Source organism: Syzygium oleosum, unplaced genomic scaffold (genome assembly GCF_021117445.2).
Source record: "Syzygium oleosum isolate NSW1041296 unplaced genomic scaffold, Sole_v2.1 Sole_v2.44, whole genome shotgun sequence".
Lineage (NCBI taxonomy): Eukaryota > Viridiplantae > Streptophyta > Magnoliopsida > Myrtales > Myrtaceae > Syzygium > Syzygium oleosum.
The window spans coordinates 2213808-2232739 of record NW_026607528.1 but is presented as its reverse complement, the minus strand read 5'-3'; the positions used below and the strand labels follow the sequence as shown (position 1 = coordinate 2232739).

Here is an 18932-nt window from a genome sequence, read left to right as displayed (position 1 = left end):
CCGTTCGCCGGAACAGTCGCGGGATCGCCGGCCGGCGAGTATTTTGGCCGGCCGGCGACCCAAACCCTTATTTGACACTTTTTGGGGACTTTGGGTACGAATTTGGTACTAAATCTACTTGGGACCCCAAATTGAGAAAATAGCCCCATTTTAAACCCTAAATTGGAATTTTCCCGATATACTATGTAATATATAACGTGATTTTATTGTTACATCTAATGCACGTGGCTTTGTAACATACATATTGGGAGTCTTTCTCTTTTTTTTTCTTTTTTCTGTTTTTATCTTAAAAATGTGGTCATCCCGTTTGATAAAATAACAAATCAGAAGTTATTTAATGACATGAAATCTTGTATACTGAGTTCGATTTTTAAATGATGAGCCAGCGCTTCCATTATTTTATCCATCTACTTTTATTCTCTGGTTAGAAAAGAGGAAAAAGAAAATGTTTGGGCTTCAACAAAACCTCTTCCTCGACATCAACGTTCCATCTTCTTCATCAAGTCACACTTCGAACTTCTCACACAAACTGCTTTGAGCCTCAAGGACGAAGATGGTTTGATGGGTTGAGATCTAGCAGGCGACAATGCAGATCTTGGGGTCGAGGAGGGCGCGCCACCTAATTATGCCCGTGTAGGTGAAGACATCAAATTCGACCAAATTGGAGGTGAGGCTGCTCGCGTCGGAGAATTCTGCCTTGTGGAGATCACATTGAGGTCTTGGAAAGCAGAAACGATTGGGAAAGTTAAAGAAGGAATGGTGTGGATTTTCACTTTGGTCTTTAACTTGGATGAGAGCCATGTTCCCCCACTGGAACTGCTGAATAGTTGGAGGACTAAAATCTCTAGTTTTCCTCGTGATGATGTCTCTGGAAATTGCTGGTGTTTTGCAATTAAAAAAATCGAATTTTTAGAATGCAAACATTAGATTCTTTCATTTTGCGAAGAAAATTGCGGTTTTTTTGGAATGACAATTTGTCGAAATTGTCAGGTAAGAATATTCATGTCCAGCTTCTAACAAGCTTGGCTTGTTATTGTGGACAGAGCCTAGTCTATAACACCAACAGATTCGGTAAAAGTAAGGCCAACTGCACTTTCTTTTCAAATATCAAACGCACTCCCAGGCACAAAAAGGCTGTTGCGCAGAATGCTTGTGGTCTTAACAGTATCATTCCCACATCTTAAACACTAGCAGAAAAATATAAACAACAAGATCCATCTCTTGATCTTAATTGAAGATTATCATAACAACACAAGGTACTAAAACATATCAGACTTCCAAATCTTCATACAGCTACTTCTGGTGAATTTTCCTCTTCCTTGGAGATCTTGTTGATCCAACACTTCCAATGTCCTTCAAATGCTCCGCCCTCTTGCTTCTTTTTCCTATTGTCTACCTTTGGCTGCTGGACGAAAGAAATGGATATTATGAAATCAAATTTCAAATCTTTACATAACTCATTTACTACCATAAAGCTGTGCCTCTAATCCCACTGTAGTGATAAATATGCGAAATGCTCTCTCTACCTTCTTAGCATGGACCACAACATTGTTGGTATCTCTTAGTAGAGAAATGACTCAACTGCCTTCCCAACTAGGCTAATAAGAACCAAACAATACTCAATTGAAAATGGCATTTATAATCATTCAACTACATGGTCAGTTACTTAAAAATAGGTTAAAAGTACCTTTTGATTGGTGGCATTGTTATAATGCATCTCCGTGACAAGTTGATTGGCTTCTCTGTCTGGCCATCTCTTCATCTTGTTTATTTAGGAAAATGAAGTCAGAAAATGATGACACAAGCAGAGACTAGGAACACAGAATGATTGAACCTTACCTGTTTCTTTTGTTTCAATGTAATTTCTGTGCCTTGTCATGACAATTTGAGTCCATTTTTAGATTCTCCTTCCTCTGTTATCCTTATCTCTTTAGGCTGACCAGGCATAATCCGAGGCGTTAGTGTCACCAAAGGCTCTCGATCACTGGAAGGCAAAATGAGTGAAATAGTGCGCATTCTTAGCCAATGCCAAATGAGTGAACTGATTTTTATACTTCCTACTGTAAGTACACTCAGTATCCAATTAGATATAATGCAAGCTGTACCAGAATTTCGACAAATGACGTTTCAAGGAGAAAGGAGGAAGAAAACATGGGATTTCATGGAATCAAGACAGGTCAAGAAAAGTCTAAGAACAGGAAGTGAAGCTAAACTAATCAGAGTGCAACTGGGATAATGAACAAGTGAGCACATAAAGACCGCTACAATTACTGACAAGGGACACGACAAATTAATGCGCATTTGTTTTTGATAAATAAATGGCCAATTGGGTTCCAAAATTGCTTGTTCATGATAGCTGATCCTTTGTTACAATTGAACTTCAATATCCCAAATAGAGCGCAATCTCAAATGCACATCATTGGACTCTTTGACCTGGTTCTTCACACCAGAAACCTTTTCAAATTTGGTATTAAGAACGGCCTCTATCATTTTGACAGCAAAATCTACTGCAATAAGATCTCAACCTCACAAAACTTCGACTCCAAGACTTCCAACCGCAGCGGATACAACCATTCTAAGCCAACTACGACAGCAGCTTCACAAAGTAAGAACCTCCAAGTTCTTTATCGACCCAACAGAGTTTAGCAGCCAAACATCAAATAGATTCCACCTTAGCATGAAGATCCAAAACTGAAAGACAAACAACTCTCTTTGCATAAAGATTCCAAAAGACCTTCATGCAGGTGCTGATTATGATACCAAATTGAAATACAATCGTCCAAATTACTGGGCACAATATTAAATGGCTAGACTTTCCGTATTTCAAAAATAGGCGAGCATCCTTTACCTTTCCAAGGATGCATTGTCAAAGTTTGGAGAAGTCCAAGAAACATCGAGCTCTTGATCCTTTGATTAATTTTTTTCCTTTATGAAGTGCCTTTCTAAAGCTCCTTTGGATATTTCAGCATTTACATCACAACTGGTGGAACAATGACCAAATCGCGCCAGTGAATAAAATGTAATCAATCTAGCAACTAACATCGGCAAACTACTCATTATACCCAACATATACACATCTTTGTTTGTCGAACTCAATATTAATTTTCTTTTTCAACTCTTTCAATCCAACTAATAGGCATCTAACATCATCAACCACAGAAGCTTTGATCAAATTGGGTAGTGAATTCAGCTTAAGTTGCTTCTTTTGTGGGATATATAGTATGATTCATTTCCTTAACATTATGTGCTGTTCACATATCAAAATGAATGCAAGATAGTTTTCAAATGGAATATAGGATAAAAGAAAGTTTCCTCAGGAAACTTATGAAAACGCTTCTCGTGTTTTTCTTTACAGCAAGTAAATGCACTAATAAGAGCTTATCCAGGATATAGGGGATCATTTCACAGTGCAGCCGATTATGTCAAAAGACATTCTCGTTCATGTCTGCCATCTTGATCATTTTCTTGACTCAAAAATTCTGGTAAATGACATATGGCATTGCTAACTCTACAAATAGTAAGAAGTATTATTTGGGCTCATCCATTATTTGCCTTGGACTTTTAGGTATATCCCGGATTCAAAGCAAATGAACATGGATTCATAGTCAGGAAAATTGGAGTTGCTATTTTCTCAATTGATCCAAATAATTCACAATGGTTTTTCTTCTGGCCTATTGTTCATGACCAAAACACCGGGAGAAGTTGCATTCAGCGCTTCTCGACTGATACGATTACCTTAATTAGCTAATGCAGATAATTGGGTGAGATAAAATGTGTTAAACACAATCGTTGGACAAATTTTATCACAAGTCAGTAGCATAGGCACACTAAGGGATGCACTCCTGTTCGTTTTGCACCGTAAATTCATTTGTAACCGTACCTTAGAAACATGCAGTCATGAACTGCATGGTAAGCGCAGAGCAAACAAAAACCTTACATCAGAAGGACCTCCATGCAGGATCCTTCATTCAGCATCTTTCAACCTATACGATTACCTTCGGCATGCTATCAAATACCTGTACACATCAGTTTTTACTCAGTAATTCCAGCACTCCAGAATTTATCGAATGCAGAGAATCTTTATTTCTCTGCATAGGATGAAGTATCTTACTCGAAGGCTAATGACAAATGATGCACTTAGGAGGCCTTTTGATCTATTTCCATTACTGGCATGATGAGCGAAAACATTTTGCTGAAGCACACATTAACTTCCACGAACATTCCCCCATGGACTCCTTGAATTCAAGTAAGAAAACAATGACACTGTCAACGAGGAAATTCAATGCAAAGCCAATAAAACTTGAAAGAAATTGCAAACGGGAAATACAAATGAAAATTGGATTATACATCACAAGAGGGAAAAGGTAGCTTATACCTTTGTTAGGTAATATCGACCATCTCAAATTCTGACTCATCCCATTTGAATAACTCAAATTCTCTCATTGCTTCATATAAGCCCTGTGAATCTTCCTCATAATTTTGATAAATCCGCGTTCCAGATAATTCTGGTATTGTTTTGAGTGACATGCATCCTGAAATGTCCAATTCTACCAGTTGCTCCAATTTCTCCAGCCCTCGAAGCTCAGTCAATTTCTCGCAATCTTGCACAACCAGACTGATCAAGTCGGTACATGATGACAAATCAGGTAAGATTTCGATCGAGGAACATCCTGAGATAGCAATACGTTCTAGAGATGTGGACTCCTCAAGCCCCGGGATCTCCTGAAGTTCATGACAATTTGATAGGAACAATGTCCGCAAATTACGAAAATTTGACAAGTTTGGGAATTTTGCTAAGGACTTGTAATCCTCAATCCATAAACTTGTGCAGGATGGGAATCTCTCTAGGCTCTGAATATCATGAAGGTTGTCACAACAGTTGATTGCCAACTTATTCAAGGTGTCAAAGCAAAATAAATCTGGTAACCTTCCAAAGGAAGTGCACCCGGACATATTTAGCACTTTCAAGAACTCCAATTTATCGAGACCTTGAATTTCGAATAAGTTTTCGCAAGATCTAACATATAACTTCTTCAAACCCTTGGATTTTGGAAGATCTAGCCTCTGAATTGAAGTGCATCCAGAGATATCTATCCGTTCCAAGAACTCCAACCTATCGAGACCTTGAATTTCAACCAAGTTTTTACAATATTTAGCATTGAATATCTTCAAAACCTTGGATTTTGGAAGGTCTAGCCTCACAAGTAAAGCGCACCCAGAGACACTTATTTCTTCCAAGGACTCCAACCTATTGAGACCTTGAATTTCAACCAAATTTTCGCAAGTTTCCACACATAACTTTTTTATACCCTCAGATTTTGAAAGGTCCAGCCTTTCAATTGGACCGCACTCATCAATGGTCAAGATTTCCAAAGATTTCAATCTATCAAGACCTCGAACTTCAAGCATGTTAGTGCAAGACATGACAGATAATATCCTCAGATGGTTTAATTGTGAAATGTCCAGTATTTCCCTAAACTCGCCGCCATGGATATGCAGCATTTCCAACTTAAAGGGAGTGTTTAGGGATTTTTGTAATCCTGATTCTTCAACATCTGCTAGTTGGGAGCACTCTGAAAGCTCTTGTATTGATGATGGAAGCTCCGAGATGAAATCAAGAACTTTGCAGAAAACAAGATATAATTCCTTAAGATGGGTTAGGTGGAAAAGTGAAGACAATCGGAGACTTTGACAGGTGACATACAAGTCTGTTAAGCTCGAAGGAAGCACCGGCAGCGATTGGAGTTCCCAGCACCAAAAAGTATTTAACTTTTGGAGCTTTTTCAGCCTTCCAATACCAGCGGGTAATTCTTTTATTTTAGTGCTTCTAATATCTAGAATTTCTAGATTCTTCAAAGCTCCTATGCTGTCTGGTAATTCTTTTATCCCACTTTCCATAATATTCAGAATTTCTAGATTCTGCAAAGCTCCTATACTGTTTGGCAGCTCCTTGAGCATCTCACATCTCTCCAAGTCCAAGCGTACCAGGCTCTCCATGTCTCCAATCGAAGAGTCAATTTCATTTAGTCTCCGACAATATCTGAGGATTAAAACCTCTAAATTCTTAAAAGCTGAGAGGAAGAAAGTTCCTTCTAAAGATCCACAACGATAAAGGTCAAGAACTTTTAGATTCTTTGCCATCTGATAAAGAATATAACAATTGTTGAGGGATTAGCCCAAAGTGATTATGATTCAACAGAAAGCAAAAAAAAAAAAAAAAGAATTAGTTCTTCCATCTTACCTTAATGAAATCCCATCCTCGCCATTTATCTGAAATTTCGCTTTCTGACAATTCGAGTGCAACTAATTCCTCTATATGAAAATTCTCTGCTTCAAAAGTAAAGGGACAATTATGCCATCGAAGCCATCTTAGCTCCTCAATTGAGTTCTTAAAATCTCCACTAAATTGTGCCCCACTCGCGTGAAGGAACCTTAGTCTTGTTAAATTCTTGAATTGTTCATCTGCATGGATTTTGCCACCTAGGCAAGCTGCTGTGCCGGAGCTAAGATAAACGGCCTCAATCTTTTCTGTTCCCTATAAGTAAGAATCAATGTTCATTAATGCCATTTATATCCAACTAAAGTAATGTAACATTATTTGTTCACAGTGCCATTAACATGCATCCACGTTGAGACTAGCAAAGTGAAGATATGATTTCCTTTTTGGGTCAGTAAACAATATTTATAAAGGCTAACAAAGTGAAGGATGTCAACTTCGATTTTGAAATTTGTCCATAAGTACTTGGATCTTAAAAAGAATTATTAACATACTTTTACCCTTTGATCTAGTGGCTCTTTGAGGGTAAAACGTTACTACTCGTAAATCCTCTTCTTTCCATTAATGTAGCTTCAGTACTATGCTAGTTAAGTTGCACATGCAATGCACGGGATTTAATTAAATACAATATGCAGAATCAAAAGTTGATTTGATCAATTTTAGCGGAAATAAAATTCTCTCTGTAATTCTCATATTGGAGATCCAAATGAACTAAAATCACATAGAGACATAGCTATTAGAATAATTTTGATAATTGGAGAAAACAAACTTTTCTTAAAATGAAGAGAATTTAACCTTATGAAGTCTTTTTCTTTTCCATTTTATCTTATGTATAAATTTGGTGGATATTACAAGACTGTGCTACTTACAATCAATAAAAGTAACTAAACTTGTGATAATAGTTGTATTAACATAAAATGTAATTTTTATTATTAGTGAAAGTCCTCATTTAATGACTTTGATCAAGTTTACATTTTATTCATTGTCATTTCTGAATTATGAAAATTGAAGCTATCCTCGGCTACATGGAATAGCTATTAATTCCTTGGCCCTTTTAGCTATTTCTAATCTATTTTTGAATCAAACGAATGAATAATTGCTTCATCAGGATGGATTAGAAATATAATAGCTATTCCTACTACGAAAAATCATTTATGTATAAGAAGGTAAGAAGTAATATAGAAAATTCAAGAACCGTCAAATCCATGTTAGTTTCTCCGAACAAATTTTTTTTTTATTGTACTTCACATTGTTGTATGTGATTGCATGGATACTAATCTGGCCTTATGCCACTGCAGCCACTTGCGAGAGTTTGCCAAGCCTCATCGAGCTCAACTTGAAGTTAATAATTTGGAAAACATTTCTCTAATTATGATCGCTTGTGCCACTTGAAATAATTAATTAATTAAAAATGTTTTTATTATCAACAATAATTTTACACATTTTCATGATCGATGAAAATATTTTTCGTTTATTTATTTTTGCAAACGATATCAGCGATCATTTTCGGAAAACTATTTTCCAAATCGTTTATTTTCTGTGAAACAAACAGAATTTGCACTTCATATTATGTGTGATCATCTGAGGGTTCCGTGTCAAATTGGATCTAACTTATTGACCAACCCCATCACATAATTAATATATAGTACTCGTCTTAGCATCATCCCTCAGTTCATTTTATTTTGCACCTTTCGTCCCCACTTGTGTAATCTCTCGACTCTCTCCGAATACCCTTGTCATTCCTTCCTTCCCCAGCCACATCATCCCCTTTTTTAACCAATTTTTCCTCCATAAAATATTCCAACAAAATTTAGAAAACGATCAAGAGATCATATAATTCGTCGAGAAGGAATTAGATATCAATACCTCAAAGGAATCCAAGAGAAGAGGAGTAATTACGAAAATGGAAGCAACCTCCAACAGACGTTATCATACTCAGATTAGTCATTTCCTGATAAACTTCCCTCTCAGAAAATCAAGAAATCCTATGTCTCGTCAAAGTTCTTTGTTTTCAAGTGTGCAATTTTTTTTATCTTCAATGATCGATCATTAGAGTTTGAGTATTCTAACGGCCAAATCCCAAAGTCAAGCCCAACCCTTTGTACTTGGGATAAAATTAACATAATCTTTCAAACGTCCCAAAAAAATCTCTGATCAAATGTAACAGAATCAATTAGAGAAAATACACATTCAAGTTATTGATTGCGTGTGCCAAGGACGTAACAGAATCAATTAGAGAAATACACATTTTTTCAAGATAGAATACCCCTATAAGTATCTAGTGAATTTGAAAGTACCCCATTCTTGGAGATAACACTTGTTTAAGAAAATCTCTGATCAAATGTAATACTTACTAAGAAAGAGCAATATCCTACTATCTAATCACGTCAATGAAATGACACGAGGGAAATAATATTAGAAGGTTCTCTGTTCACTGGAGCAAGCTCTAAGTAGAGGACCAACATCACTCTGACAGTAAAACACGGACTAAGGGAGCAAAAGAAGAGACACGGTTACCTTATTTCTCTTTAGCACTTTCATAACTTCCTCAGAGTCCCATAACCTACTACGGTACTGAGGCTCCTTCTCGTTTTCCTTGCGGACGATATCCCTACCGAAATCTCTCAATTGGTCATGCATTCTGAGCTTATGGTCATCTCCAACTTTTATTAATGACATCAATCTCAATACTTCAATTCCCTCATTTGGAAAGAAGCCACATGCGTCCCACATGTAGGATGCGATTCTCCTGTCAGTACCAATGAAAAAACAAGCAATATCCAAAAATATTTGTTTTTGTTTATAGTCTAATGCACGATAACTTATACTTAACTTTTCTTGCACTTTCTGAGGAGGGACTTCCATTAACTTGTTTATCGTATCTCTCCATATATTTGGCTTTTTATTGTTCAAAAATGAACCCAAAACCTCAAGAGATAATGGAAGCCCTCCAGTGACAGATACAACATCATGAGTGAGGACCTCAAATTCACTCGGAGGAGCATCCTTTCTAAACGCATGTCTACTAAACAGAATCAAAGATGTATCTATATCCAGCTCCTCGTGTTCATGCTTGTAGTCCACATAAGCTTTGTTAAGAATACTCTCGTCTCTGGTGGTAATAATGATCACACTTCCCGAAGAAAACCACTTATGATTTCCAGCTAACGCCTTCAAGTGATCATCATCATCCACGTCATCAAGGAGAATCAACACTTTCTTACCTTTAAACTTGGATGAGAGGAACTTAATCCCTTCATCCTTATTACTAACTTGATTTTCTTGCTTCAATATATCAGAGATTAATTGATTCTGCAAGTGCTTAACGCCATGCTTGCATGATTCCCTAATATCAGCGATGAAGCTACGATACTCAAATTGATTTGAGAGCTTGTTGTAGATGGTTTTAGCAATAGTTGTCTTACCAATGCCTCCCATTCCGTGGATGCCTACAAATAGGGTGGCATGAGAATTATTATCTACGAATTTCACAACCTTCTCCACACGACTATCAATTCCGACCAAATTTTCAGGAATATCCAACTCAAACTTTTTTTTCAGCTCACTCAACACTTCTCGAACAACTGATTTTACCAATTCTCCTTCATGCCTGTCAAATGTGACAAGAGTTCAAATGTGTCAGAACCATAACTTTATATTGCTTATCTATTGAGAATAGAGTAATAAATAAATCTAGCGATAAATCGAAAAAGTTTAAGAATTGTTTCTGTCACACCTCCATCTAATATCTCATATGCTAAGACTAAACTGGGAAATGCGAGTGGATGCATTCATATGGCGTGCCTCATACCTTCATTAGGCTAACATAATATATTGAACAGGAAGAAACTTGAGCGTATCGCTAGTGAATCTTTAATGTTGTATACATTATGGATTGAAAGTATGTTTTAAACTTGTTGCTGCACAAGATATTAGTATGACGTGGATGTGACTTTGACAACTTTCTAGAGCGGTTGAATAAGCAAAAATCCAATAAGCCAGCCTTGTATGGGAGTCTAGCCATCAGTCAATAAACGGGTCATAACTTTGATGCAAGGGGAATTCAAGTCCTGTAATATCAATCTGGAAATTGCTTAGAGTGCTATATTATGAACAACCTGAATACAATTGAGGGGATTTCTCCTTATTTGCGCAATTGTACATGCTTGCAAGTTTCCAGGCGTGTTTCCAGATAACATATGTACATTATTTTCCATTTGAGTATCTATGTTCTATGTTTTAGTCAATCTGATTTTGGTTATATTGGAAAGTAGAAGAATAATTTTACCCCAAATGAGAACATTGCTTCAATTTATGCAGGCGTATGAGATAGATATTATGTGTTGAAGATAGGAAAATGCATTGAAAAGTTACAAACATATAATAAAGATTATTTTCCTTTCCCTTTTTATATTACCATCATCATATATAAGCAATCAAACATTTCTTTTGTAAATATAATTTTAAAAGCAATTAATTATCGACTTTAATGATTTAACAAATGTAACTTGAGAAAATAAAGAATTATGGCATTGACAATCGCATGCATGGTGTATGATGTTATGAGCTTCAAATTGGACACCAACAAGTTGTACTATTAATCTCAAATAAATTTGAAATTAGAAAAGTTCGGATTGAAGATTAACGTAGCTTATACTATAAACATGAAAAAAAGAAGGGCGTAGTGTTACAAAATTTTTGGATATAAGGGTAAAAATTCATTTAAAAAATCTTATATTATTCAAGCGAATGGGATCCTTACAATAAAATCTAAAATTAGATTGGTCAATATCATTAAAGTAATTCTTAAAAAAGGATAACTTATGGAACTCATATATCACAGGATCTTACTGCTTGCAAGATTTTACTGCGTTTTCTTTATTAAACAAGAAAGAAAGAAACAGAAGCAGGTAGGAATAAGAACAAATAGTAAATACCCACACAAACAAAAAGAAAGCAGAGAACGTTTTGGTGAAAAATTGTACCCCTCTGCGTCCCATCCTTTCAAGGAACTGACTTCATTAAGTGCTTGCTTCCATTTCTTCAATATCATTGGGTCGAAACGCCTACCCTGCAAACGCCTCTCACGCTTATGAAACGCGTCTCCAAAACTCCCGATTTGATGTCCCACATGAGATGGTTCCACTTTGTAGAATATAGGCAACACTATTTGCCTTGTATTATTCTTGCACTCCATTATTTGAACCAGTTCATTCAGGCACCAACTACTCGTACCATAATTCACTGAGATAATGGGGATGAGGATCTTACTGTTCTTTATGGCTGCAAAAAGATCTGGGCCGATCTTCCTGCCTTCTCGGAGCTCTTTTTCATCTTTGAAAGCATCAATTCCAGCATTGATGAGCCCATTGTAGAGGTGATCTGTGAAGCCTTTTCGAGTATCTCTACCTCTGAAGCTCAAGAACACCTCGTAATGGTTTTCAATTGGCGTGGTTGACGAACTAGATGCTCCATTATTAGTTTCTGTCGAAGACAAATTAGATCCGCCTGCATTAGTTCCCGTTGCCGCAGTCAACGAACTAGATGCGCCAGTATAAGCATCTTCTGCATTTCCATGCACACTAGCTTTCTTCTTATTGAGAAAATATAACGCAAGCCCAGGGAAAAGGATCAGTGCCAGGAGCACAGCGAAAGAATGCCCAAAAATGAGACGATCCATTTCGTTTTTGCTTTCAAGTCTGATGAAGAAGAAAACCAGAATGCCTCTCAGGAAACACAGATGCCTTGTCGTTGCCCATTGTCTCTTTATTGGTTTGAATTATATAATCGAACCAGTTGGCAACCAGAACCGCATCAGTAAGTAAAACTTGTCGAGCTAGATATAAATTAGTAATTCATTATTGACCGGGAACAATAACCACGCTCCTGTGGTCGTTGTCTTTGTGTGGTGGAAGATTCAATGCACCAGAAAATCCAAGGCGACACCTGCCCATGAAGAATAAGATAGCTTTGTTAGTTTTGATGCAGAAGCAATGATCAGACATAAAACCAAAAATAAAAGATAAGTGCTGTTAAAATTTCAATAAACGTAACAATGGTGGATTTGTTGGGAAGAAGAAAAGTGGAGAGAGAGATTGGGATGAGACTGTACATGGATTTGCCGGAGAAGATGAAAAGTGGGAAGAGAGAGATAAAGAGAGACAGAGCTTCGTCCGGTCCAAGTCCAAATTAAAATAAGATTAAATTGGCCTGATCTGCACACATGACAAGCAATGGGTGGAGACGTGCATTTTTTCCAGACAAGTGGTCAAACAAGATAAATACATACAAAGCATCACGACAGTAACGAGGGCACGCCTAGTCCAGTGGTTTCACCGTTGAACTTTGCTTTTCTATTGTTAATTTATTTTCCATTAGAAAAGGTATTTTGTCGAATATAAATAAGCTCTCGATCCCACTTAGGAATTTTGCCCTCTTACTTTGAGCCTGGTACCTATTGTAGTATCAAATAAATAAACTTCAAATGGATATAAACTCTAAATTGATCTATTGAACTTATTCTTCAAATCTACAATACGGACATGCTCCTACAATATCTTAATTAACTCGATAAACTCGAAAGGTCTGCACATTTTCCAAGAAAATTGGAATTCCATGATATTTTAATACGAAACTAAAAGTTTATATTCTCCATGATTAAGTTGAAAGTTCCAAGTGGAAAGTTCAAGATTCTCTTAAATATTAGGCTAAAGAGATATGGAAAAAACCACTTTTTTTCAAAAGTGATGTTTCTAAAAGAAAATGAAACTGTCTAGATTTCTACGCTTCAATACATCTATTCTTAAAAAATCTATTTATTCACTTGTTAAGTGTTAAATTATGATTGGGTCACATCTCTTGATATATCAATTTTAGTCTGCTTATTATCAGCACTAGTGAATAACCTAGACTTATTTGTCAAACTTCAGTGGATGAGAGTGTGTGCTTACTGAATAAAAGTGCACGTCCACATATTACTAGCAACTATAATAAAAACGCCATTAAGTAAAATCTGTTAAGTAAAAGAGCGAACGCATGTCATTTTACAAGTTCTCATTGAAAATCCACAGAAAATAGTAAAATTGTGGTCTTGAATCATTTATCAAATGCTGCTGGCCAAAAAGAAAAATCATTTTATCAAATAATGGCCAGAAGAATCATTTATCAAGCAAACAATCAAAGTAATTAACCTACCGGTTTGATGACTCGTAAGTAGCATAAAACCATTTCTTGTGGACCTTGACCGTCATTCATGGCGAAAGTGGCCTGAGGGAGTCCGAGGAAATCTTTGTGAAGAAGCAAAGTGACAGTGAAAAGGAAATAAAACCAAAAAAGCAAAGAAAAAGAAGACCCACCAATGCTTTTCAGCATGCTTTTGCGTTGTCGGCAAGATTTTAGTCAAAAGATTCCCTCAAGGGAAAAAAAATCATGACAATGCTTTGTGGTGGCTACAAACATTTCATTATTGCTCCTTTGCCCCTTCGTTTCCCGTGCTACAAAGAGTTTCTTCTCAAAGTTAAATTTTTGAAAGTTCGTCACTTAGATCCTATCACTCTTGTTCCAATTACAATTCATTACTCCTTAAAAATAAAAACAAAAAATGAACCTACGCTAGAGACCGAACATTTGCACAGCCCGTTATTGCTAGCGGGCCCAGCCTAGCATGAACCCTAACTATGAGGGGCCGTGCAGACCTCGAGCCTAAGAGGGCCGGTCCGTGTGGGGCAGTACGACCCAGTTCCCATGCTTAGGCAGGGGTTTGTTAATATACATGTTAGGAAAATCAAAATGCCGAAATTAAAGTCTTTTGCAAAGTTTGGCCTTTCGAAGCCAAAGAGTTTGAAAGGTAATGCATAAGTACGACGAGTCAAATTCAGATTTTGAGGGAGAAAGGGAATTTCGATGTGCAATTGCCGGTGTAGTATAGAAACTGAAGTTATGGTCTTGGTAATGGACAAAGCAATATGTGATGCGAAGTACTTCAGTAGAAAATAAACAAAGAGAAAAAAAAAGATATTCTAGAATCTGTTGGAGAATTAAGAATGTTATTTCTGATCTTGGAGTCAACTTGTCGGTGGAAAATCAGCAACATTATACAATCATGGCCAGCAAGCATGATGACCTCCACCATGAGTAGTTTTCCATTTCTTTTTCCCTTTTTTTAAACTTTTCTTTTAAGGTTCTCTCGGTTTGATTATCAAAGCCATCACAAGACAGTCTCGGACATTAGTAAACTAAGCCAAGGCATCAACAGTGCTAAACATTGTTGAAGACTAGGGAGTGTCGATGAACACTGGTTGACTCTAGTCGAGGGCCTACTTGTGTAAATAAAGATGGTTCAACCCCTTCCATTATATGAGGCGAAATTACACAAAACTTCTCTGAATTTTGGGGTAGTACAAGTAGATTTTTCAACTGTTAGACAATAGCCTCTTAACTTTTATTTTGTTTTAGCAGTTAACTCTTCGTTATATTTTCATTAGCATGTGCAATGCACGTGACTTTTGAGAGGTAAAGCTGCATTTTCATCTCATTCTTTTTCTTAAGGAAGCCTCTCTTTTACTCTTAATTGATATAAAAAACTGAAAAATGTAGAAAATGGAAGATAAATAAATTAAGTAACATACCAATAATCAAAATAATAAATATCGATAATCGTATTGATCGATAAGAATTTTGCAAAATTAAATAAATATAACCACCTTAATATAACTAAATAATACATTTATAAAAATAAATACAAATTTATTAAAAAGGGAAAAGGCATCAATAACTAAAAGATCAAATAACAAAATTTGGTTAATCGCTATGTATGTTTAAAGGGTAAATTAATGCAAAAATGATTGATCAACAAACATATGTATAAGGAGAATGATCAATCCCTTGCAAAATCTATCACTTTAAGAGGCAATCCTTCAAGAAGAGCTTTTAGCATCTTGAGATAAAAAAAAATGTCCTTTGCATCGATAATTATACAAAATTTTCTAAATCATTTTGGTTTTTTAGATAAGTTTTCAAATTTGAACCTCCTCGAATGCAACGGCACACATAACTTGCCTCAGTTTTGGCTCATACACTAGTTTTAGGTCCGAACCATATATTGTATAATGAGGTATTGCTTTCTTTGAGAAAGCTACTCTCACCGAATCATCTTAAATAGTAACTTGTACTACTTTGCTGGTCCTACGTATTTGCTTTTGTGAGTTTGGGCTTGCATTATATCTGTCCTTCCTAGACAGTCCTTTGCCTTATATCTCTTATTCAATTGTTGGACACATCAAAGAGCAACCAAAAGCATCCGATCCATTAATCAAGTACATGAACTCATCTTCTAGTGGAGTTATTCCCCAAATTTACGCTATGGACACTTGACGCGTCCGTAACTATTAGAATCATGCCTCAATTTTTAGTTTTCGCTTCACATTCTTATCACAGGACTTTGAACAACCACCTTACTTTACTCGATTCGATTAATATCAAAACATCGTAAGTGAGTCAGTTTCATAACTGAACTAAGTAGATCTCCAAATCAATAAGCAATTCACCACCACAATCAAAGATCAGACATGCTATTTTAATAAACCACGCGGATGTCATGGAATTTATGCATACTATATGCTAATCACTAGAGGTGAGAAAATGGATGATGCACCCCTTTTGTAGTTTAGATTCAATGACCTGGTAATAACATGAGTTGTTAGCTATCTGTGATAAAAGGGAGATCTAAAACTTAAAATTTTTTTTTCCTCCAACCACTCTTATACGTGGTGGGTTACAAACATGGACATCACCGATACTTAGTCCGCTAATCAGACGTATGATTAGAAGAAATCAAGAACGGAGGAAAATGTAACTACTCACGGAAAGAATACCCCATTTCATGGCAATAATACAATAACAACGAGAACAATCAGAAGTAATAATAATTTGTGCGCCCTTTATGCAATTAGAAGGAACTTTTAATACCCTCAACATTTTCATCTTATTTTTGCGATTGGATCTTCCTTTCGTAATACACGTAGACAGGAAAAAAACAACATAAGCCAAAAATACTTTCCGAGGAATGATCTCGAATTATTGTTCTTAAAAATATTTAAATCTCTAGCATTGAAATTCAAATTGTTTAGATGCCTTATCGAAAAAAAAAAAACAGTTATTATCTCTTAGCAAATCACTCAAGTTAATACACGGAATACATAATCCATTGCATAAACAATCCATCAAATATGCCATTCAGAAATACATGGGGATAAAGTGGGTAGCTAAGCTAAGCTCTTGAATAGATCAGAGGGATAAATAATAACTTAAAGATCATGGCATAGAATAATGTCAGACAATTGTTCTAACCAAAGAGTAGTGGACACGAATTATTACCTTACCTTTGTGAATATAAAATGCATTATTGTGGGCATGATTTATGCTCATGAAATACTGAAGATGCCTTAATGCTATGGAATGCTTCGATGTCTCCTTTTGTATTGCCAGCTCCAGCCCATTCCAACCATTTTGGCTGGTCCTTTGGAAGGATGGTTACATCACTTTGTTTTACGGCTAAAACAAAATGAAAGTTTGGTGGAATAATGTGTAATGATCGAAAGTTTAGGAGCAACTATGTACTACCCCCCAAATTAGGGTAATTTTTGTGTAATTTTCCCACAAATTTATGATGCAATGCAGAATTTCTAAAACATTATTCATAAGGAGATTAGGGTGTATTTAGGAGTATTGAGTGTGCAAATATGAGAAACCAAACTTATATGCTAACTCAAAATCTCAACTTTTCTATCAAAGTCACTCGCGAACCACATAATGCAAGGTCCATAACTAGTGTGAGCCACTAGAGCTTTAACGTCGAGCCACTAGAATTGTTCCAACCCATGAGAGGCATTAGGCAAGGTGACCCTCTTTCACCCTACTTATTCATAATCTTTTGAACAAGGCAGTCAAGGATGGGAGTATCACAGGGATCAAGCTTAATAGATTTTGCCCCACCTTGTCCCATCTTTTATTTGGCGGACAATGCCATATTTTTTCTGGATGAAAAGGTTAAGGAATGCCAGAACTAAGCAGCAGTGTCGAACCAGTATTGCTTTGCTTCAGGACAGGCTGTCAATTTGAACAAATCAGGGATTTTTTTCAGCAGGGGATGACTGGAAAACCTTAGTAGGAACATGGTCTTAAACTAAGAGTACCTGTGATTAACAAAACAGGGAAGTATTTGGGAATCCCATCCGACTAGGGACAAACCAAAAAGCAAATGTTCGCGTGGATTCTAGCAAGGGTAAACATGAAGTTGGAAGGTTGGACAGAAAAACTTATTTCTAAAGCAGGAAAGGAGACTGATTAAGACTGTTGTGCAAACTTTGCCTCAATATGCCATGTCCATTTTCAAATTTTCATTTTTTGTGTGTAGAGCGATTGAACAAAGCATTGCTTCCTTTTTGGCAGAAGGAGAATGAGGCGAAATCTGGGCTGCATTGGAAGAAATGCGAAACTCTCAAAGCCAGGAAAGATAGTGGAGGGATGGGTGTTCATGATCTTATATCTTTCAACAAAGCAATGCTGGGTAAACAAGCCTGGAGACTCTCACAAACTCAGTTAGCCCTTTGGAGCCAGTTATTCAAAGGAATATACTTTCCCGAAGGAGATTTTTGGAAAGCAAGAAAGTGGTCACATCCTTCTTGGGGATGGCAAAGTATGCTTATTGGCAGGGACTCTATCAGTAAGGACATAAGGTGGGCTGTGGGAAATGGAAAAAAGATGAAAATCCGAGAGGACAAGTGGCTGAACATGGGGGTCATTGGCAGGTCAGCAAACCGAAACGACCCCCAAAGAGTGGAGGACCTGATTAATCAGGGAAGCAGAACCTGGGATGAGAATAGGCTGCGGACTCTCTTTGATGAGCATATAGTTAGCGAAGTTCTAGCAATCCCTCTAAGAGAAAACTGAGAGGAGGATCGGCTTGTGTGGACAGGGAATAAATTCAGGGACATACACAGTGAAATGCGACTATAACAAGCTATGTCCACCGAGCCTACAACAACAAACAGCCTCAGCCTCTACCTCATTCCAGATTCCCAGGTCTTTCTGGACACAACTATGGAATTTGAACACCTCTTTCTATGGAGCGCTTGCCAGAATGCATTACCCACAGGAGAAAATCTTTACAAAAGAAAAGATCTTACCTTCTCCCGTATGTCAACTGTGCAACAAAGCGCCGGAAACAGTCGAGCTCGTCTTCCTAATTTGTAACTGGACAGCACTGATTTGGAGGGATCCGCGGCTAAAGCTGGAGTTTTTAGATCAACCCATCACTCGATTGGATAAATGGGTATCAAAGCGCTTCGAATCAAACACGAACCTGGTATCGAAAGAGGGAACGCCTTTATCTTTCAAGCACGCCAGCCGGACCCGAGCAAAGTCGTCAACGGAGCTGAAACTCAACGGAGCTGACAGTCATCGCCTTTATCTTTCAAGAACGCCTTTGTCTCCAGCTTCTGGAAGAGTTGTCTGACTCGGGTGTGCTCTGCGTGAAGACAGGAGGAAGTAGAGAGCGATTGTACTTTCTTAGTGGACTGCCTGGTGAACGGAGCTGAATGTCCATGAGATATTAGAGCTTGGCCTGTTTGGTTCAGCATTTGAAAGCTGTTTTGGA

General features: G+C 37.0%; 1 protein-coding gene across 8 annotated transcripts; it reads right to left on the bottom strand.

The window, feature by feature from the left end:
- Positions 1 to 1072: 1072 nt before the first annotated feature.
- LOC115662071 (disease resistance protein L6-like) lies at positions 1073 to 18651 on the bottom strand. Of its 8 annotated transcripts, none has more exons than XM_056306483.1 (11): positions 18463 to 18651; positions 16657 to 16828; positions 11263 to 12223; positions 8795 to 9887; positions 6242 to 6535; positions 4376 to 6141; positions 4112 to 4235; positions 3881 to 4016; positions 1840 to 1984; positions 1688 to 1762; positions 1073 to 1405 (listed from the first exon to the last, which is right to left on the bottom strand). In XM_056306483.1, the coding sequence occupies exons 3-6, from the start codon at positions 11955 to 11957 to the stop codon at positions 4381 to 4383; spliced, it is 3843 nt and encodes a 1280-aa protein (XP_056162458.1). In that variant the 5' UTR covers positions 11958 to 12223; positions 16657 to 16828; positions 18463 to 18651; the 3' UTR covers positions 1073 to 1405; positions 1688 to 1762; positions 1840 to 1984; positions 3881 to 4016; positions 4112 to 4235; positions 4376 to 4380. The 8 variants fall into 8 exon arrangements, with proteins under 8 accessions (XP_056162458.1, XP_056162455.1, XP_056162460.1 ...); XM_056306480.1 differs by lacking the exon at positions 16657 to 16828 and adding an exon at positions 2849 to 2980; XM_056306485.1 differs by lacking the exon at positions 16657 to 16828 and adding an exon at positions 2849 to 2980 and having other exon boundaries at positions 1840 to 1935.
- Between the last annotated feature and the right edge of the window lie 281 nt (positions 18652 to 18932).

Coding starts and splice junctions, on each gene's coding strand:
- LOC115662071 (XM_056306482.1), bottom strand. CDS start 11,957: ATGGATCGTCTCATTTTTGGGCATTCTTTCGCTGTGCTCCTGGCACTG. Junction 9,888..11,262: donor AAAGGATGGGACGCAGAGGG/GTACAATTTTTC, acceptor CACATTTGACAG/GCATGAAGGAGAATTGGTAA. Junction 6,536..8,794: donor AAGTGCTAAAGAGAAATAAG/GTAACCGTGTCT, acceptor TCTTACTTATAG/GGAACAGAAAAGATTGAGGC.